The 3,964-nt window shown below is 59.2% G+C and overlaps 1 protein-coding gene across 1 annotated transcript; it reads right to left on the bottom strand.

Annotated features, from left to right (window-relative positions):
- Positions 1–831: 831 nt before the first annotated feature.
- On the bottom strand, positions 832–2,595 carry GPRIN2 (G protein regulated inducer of neurite outgrowth 2). The gene has a single exon (XM_031461004.2). The coding sequence runs from the start codon at positions 2,593–2,595 to the stop codon at positions 1,231–1,233; it is 1,365 nt and encodes a 454-aa protein (XP_031316864.1). The 3' UTR covers positions 832–1,230.
- Between the last annotated feature and the right edge of the window lie 1,369 nt (positions 2,596–3,964).

The raw sequence follows: 3,964 nt of genomic DNA, 5'->3' as shown, positions 1-3,964 counted from the left end.
CCCACCCTCCACAGGTCTTGAGAGCTCCTTGGGCGATGAAGCCAGGCTGTGCTAAGCCCCAGTGTCCTGGACTCCCCGTCCCCAGGATGCCCTGGCCCCCACCGCCTGGCCAGTGGGACCACTTGGACAGGACTGGACCCCCTCCCCCTCACAGCCACCTCCCAGGACCCGTGCAGGTGAGCCCAGGTGTGCCATGGGCAGGGACCAGGATGAAGAGGGGGGGTGGGGCCAAGGGTGAGGGCAGGGCGGCCCCCAATCTCCAAAAGAGCTGTACGGTAGAGTCTGCATATCTCAGCATGCTGTTGATCTCAAGCTTCTAGAAGAGCTTGTTAAACAGAAGTGGCCAAGATCTTAGAAAGGGAAGCAGTGATCACTACAACCAGCCTTGCTAAGGAAGACCCCTGACACAGTGACCTACAAGGTGGCTGGCTCTTAGAAGTCCCCTGTGGCCCTGAGTAATGCTCAGAGCCCTCGTCCCACACACTGAGCTCAGCAAGGGCACAGGCAGCCTCCGTCTCCTTCCCCAGGGAATCCATGGAACCTGGCACGGAATACGGGCTCAGTAAGTTCTTGTTCGTGGCAGCTACGTGCTGTAGGAAAGCACTCCAGGCTTCAGCCAGCCCTAGTTCTGATCTTAGCCCACCACCCCAACTGCCCAACCTGGGGTGTGGCAGGATAGCCCTGCCAGATGTCTGTCATTGCACCTGTAAAACGGAGGAAGAGGTGAAGACTCCACAAAGAAAGGTGGATGAACCAGCGTGTAGCCCACGGGAGGCCTTGGACAATGCCCATCCCCTTCCCTAAAGACCCAGGCAGCCCTTGACAGTCAGGGCTCCACCTCTCATGTCAGGAATGCACTACATCTCAACAACTGCTGTGAAAAATAAAGCCACCAAGAGACCTAGGGGAAATCATCATGGCAGAGTTCTAAGCAGAGACTGAGCAGGTCAAGGATTTTTACAGAAAAGTCAGGATCAATCTTGTGCACAGTGCTGAAACTGTCCCACAGTTCAGAGCCCATTGGATGTGCAGATGTGGCTCTTGGGAATCAAGCCCTTAAAAACCAGCCCAGCTGCAGGGGGCAGGAAGCCCCCAGGCTGCAGTCCTGTGATCTGCAGGCAGCTGACAGCAGAGACATGTCTGCTGCCAGTGGGTCCAAAGAGAAAGGGACCCTCACTGTCCTGGGGGCAGAGTCCATGGGCCCAGGGCAGCTCCCAGCACTACAGCTCCTCACTCGGGGGCTGCACTGGAGCAGCCACAGCAGCTAGGGTGCCGCAGGGACTGCATGACGGCCCGAAGTGGCCCCCTGCGGCCCTCGGCAGACAGGCTGTCCTCGCTGGCAGGTGCCCGCTGCAGCTGCTCGAACTGCATCTCCAGGTGCTTCTGGATGGCCACGCCGAGCACCTCAGGGTCCACTGCAGCTCCATACACCTCCCATGTCATGCCCTCGGCATCCCACCGCACATCTCGCACAGGGGACGGTGCCTCCTCCAGGCTGGACCCCACAGTCACCTCTGGGAATGTGTGCAGGGCCACAGGGGCTTCCAGGGGTGGGCTGGTGGCCACCGCCTTGCAGACTGCCTGGGGGGCCACCTGCACGCCAGCATCCTGGGCTGACAGAGGGGACACCAAGACGGGGGCCAAGTCACTGGCTGAGGTCATGGTCCACACATCCTTGGTCCTGGCACCAGGCTCCATGGCTAACCCGGTGGGACCCCAAGGGTGGGCACAGCAGTGGGAATGCCCAGGAAGCCCCCCGGGCAACCTACACTGGAATTTCACCCCATGCTGAGCCTGCAGCCCAGATTCACTCACTGATGCCACTAGCTTGGGAAAGGTCAGGATCCCTGGGGCAGGCAAGGCGTGGCAGCAGCTGCTGGCCCCTACCTCCCTCATGCCACAGAGTAGAGCTGCTGGGGACAGAGCATGGCAGCAAGTGGTGGCCAGCTGCCCAGTGGCTTTGGGGCTGCTGCTCCGGGTCACTGTGCCTCCCAGGTCTAGCGGCGGCACCCACACCTGACTCTCCCCCAGTGTCTGGGCTGAGTTTGACATCCCGTCCTCCACAGCCAGGTCCCTTTCCAGGCCTGCAGGGGCCTGGCTGCCCTGGCCAGAAGTACCGCTAGGCTGTGGCTGAGCCCCAAGGACAGGTGAGCTGCCCAGGGCCGAGCAGCTGAGGCTGGCCTTCCGAGCACCGTTGTGGCCCCGGGTCTGGGTGCTCTGGGCCAGGTCCGAGTGGCTCCTTTGCACAACGGCAGCGCTGGGGTCTCGTAGGCAACACAGGTCACCACCGCCCATGGTAGACACATTGCCCACTGTGCTGCTCCGCCAGTGAGCCACGGCTCCGGGCTGTGGCCGGGTGCTGGAGGCCAGTGCCTGCTCCGTGCTCTCAGCCTGGGGCCTCTCCTCCTCTGGGGCCCGGGGCTCAGCGCTGGCCTCACCCGGCTGGGCTGGCCATACAGTGCTGCTGGCGCTCTTGCGGAGCTCTGGCCTCTGCCCCTGGCCTTCACCCAGCAGGCTGGAGGAGCTCTGGGACAGGGGCTGAGGGCGCGGGCTGAGGGGCTCCCGGGCGCCTGGCTCCAGGCGGCTGGATCTCATGGCTGCCTGCAGGAGGGAGAGAGAGAGAGAGAGAGGGAGGGAGGGAGGGATTGGCATTGAGTTGGGTGGCAGCATCTCTGCTGGACCCTGCTGGGCGCTCACACGATGCGAGGGGCAGCTTCCATCCCAGCCTGCCCGACAGGTCAGAGCCATGAGCCAAACAATGACAGGACACCAGACATTTTAAATCAAGTTCACCACACATTATATACCAGGATGACACTACAAATGTCTAATAACCAGTACTGAGCAATTAGAACCAGCCCTTGAGTAAGGTCCTAGAGACCACCCACCAGGCCAGCTGTTGACTATACTGCTGGGTTATGGGGGCGTAGGGGGGGCTAGTAGGAGAGAGGCCGAGCCTGCTGTGGCCCTGGAAACCGGGGCTTTGGGATGACAGCGTTTAGTCAATCAGCACGGAAGTATTGCAGTATTTTAATAACCAGTAAAGCTAGACTGCTAAATACTAGCCTGGTTCCTCCTGGGACTGTCAGTATCCGTCTTGCTCAGACTGGAGCCTCCTTGGTGCCCTGTGAGGGCTCAGAGAAGGTTTGTGGGATGAACAAGAAATGAATAAAGGACCATTCATCATCTCAGTGTGAACTGAGAACCACCCTGGGTTCTCCCATGCCCCTCTCCCCATCCTCTCTAGCCTAGCCTGGCTGAGACGTCTCTGGGGCTCAGCCTTGGCCGCTCTGAAGAGGGAGGGGTTTCCTGATTTCCACACATCAGCCCTTCACACGCAGGACTCACTCGGCATTTGTTCATTCCTCCCACAGTCATCTCCTGAGCACCTATCGCTTTCCAGGCTCCTGTAATTGAGCAACATGGAACTAATTTAGATTTGCTGTGTCCCCCAGAATGGGGTCCAATACAGGTCTCCTCCATTATCCGAAAGCAGAGCAACCCTATGAAACATGTCATAAACCAAAATGGCATGAAGCAAAGAAGCAATTACCTTTTCTTGTAAAAGCAAAACCCTCCAGATTTCTTTCTATTATTGAAAAAAGGTACTAATTAATGTAGGTCTCTTGTAAAAGAGAAGTGGCATAAACCGAACTTTTGAAAAGCGGGGGATACCGGTACCATCAATCAGACGCCTACACCCTTCTTGCCCTCCTCCCTCCCTGACATCCTGCCCCTTCCTCCAGCCACACAGAGCCCTCTGGATCTGCCGACTGGCCCATCCATAGCCCAGAGTCAGCACCGGCCCCCTCAACTTCAGCATCTCCTCCCTCGGGAAGCTTTCCCAAGCGGGGCTGGCTCCATCTCTGACTGAGCTGTCTGGGCTGGATGCAAGAGTCTGGCCAGCTCTGGGCCTCCCACCAACCTGAAGCTGTCCAAGCCAGGCCTGTGGCCTGTTCCCCTC

This window comes from Camelus dromedarius, chromosome 8 (genome assembly GCF_036321535.1).
Source record: "Camelus dromedarius isolate mCamDro1 chromosome 8, mCamDro1.pat, whole genome shotgun sequence".
Lineage (NCBI taxonomy): Eukaryota > Metazoa > Chordata > Mammalia > Artiodactyla > Camelidae > Camelus > Camelus dromedarius.
This window is presented reverse-complemented; position numbering and strand designations above follow the sequence as displayed.

Excerpts from the sequence above, each read along its gene's own strand:
- GPRIN2 (XM_031461004.2), bottom strand. The coding sequence starts at position 2,595 with ATGAGATCCAGCCGCCTGGAGCCAGGCGCCCGGGAGCCCCTCAGCCCG.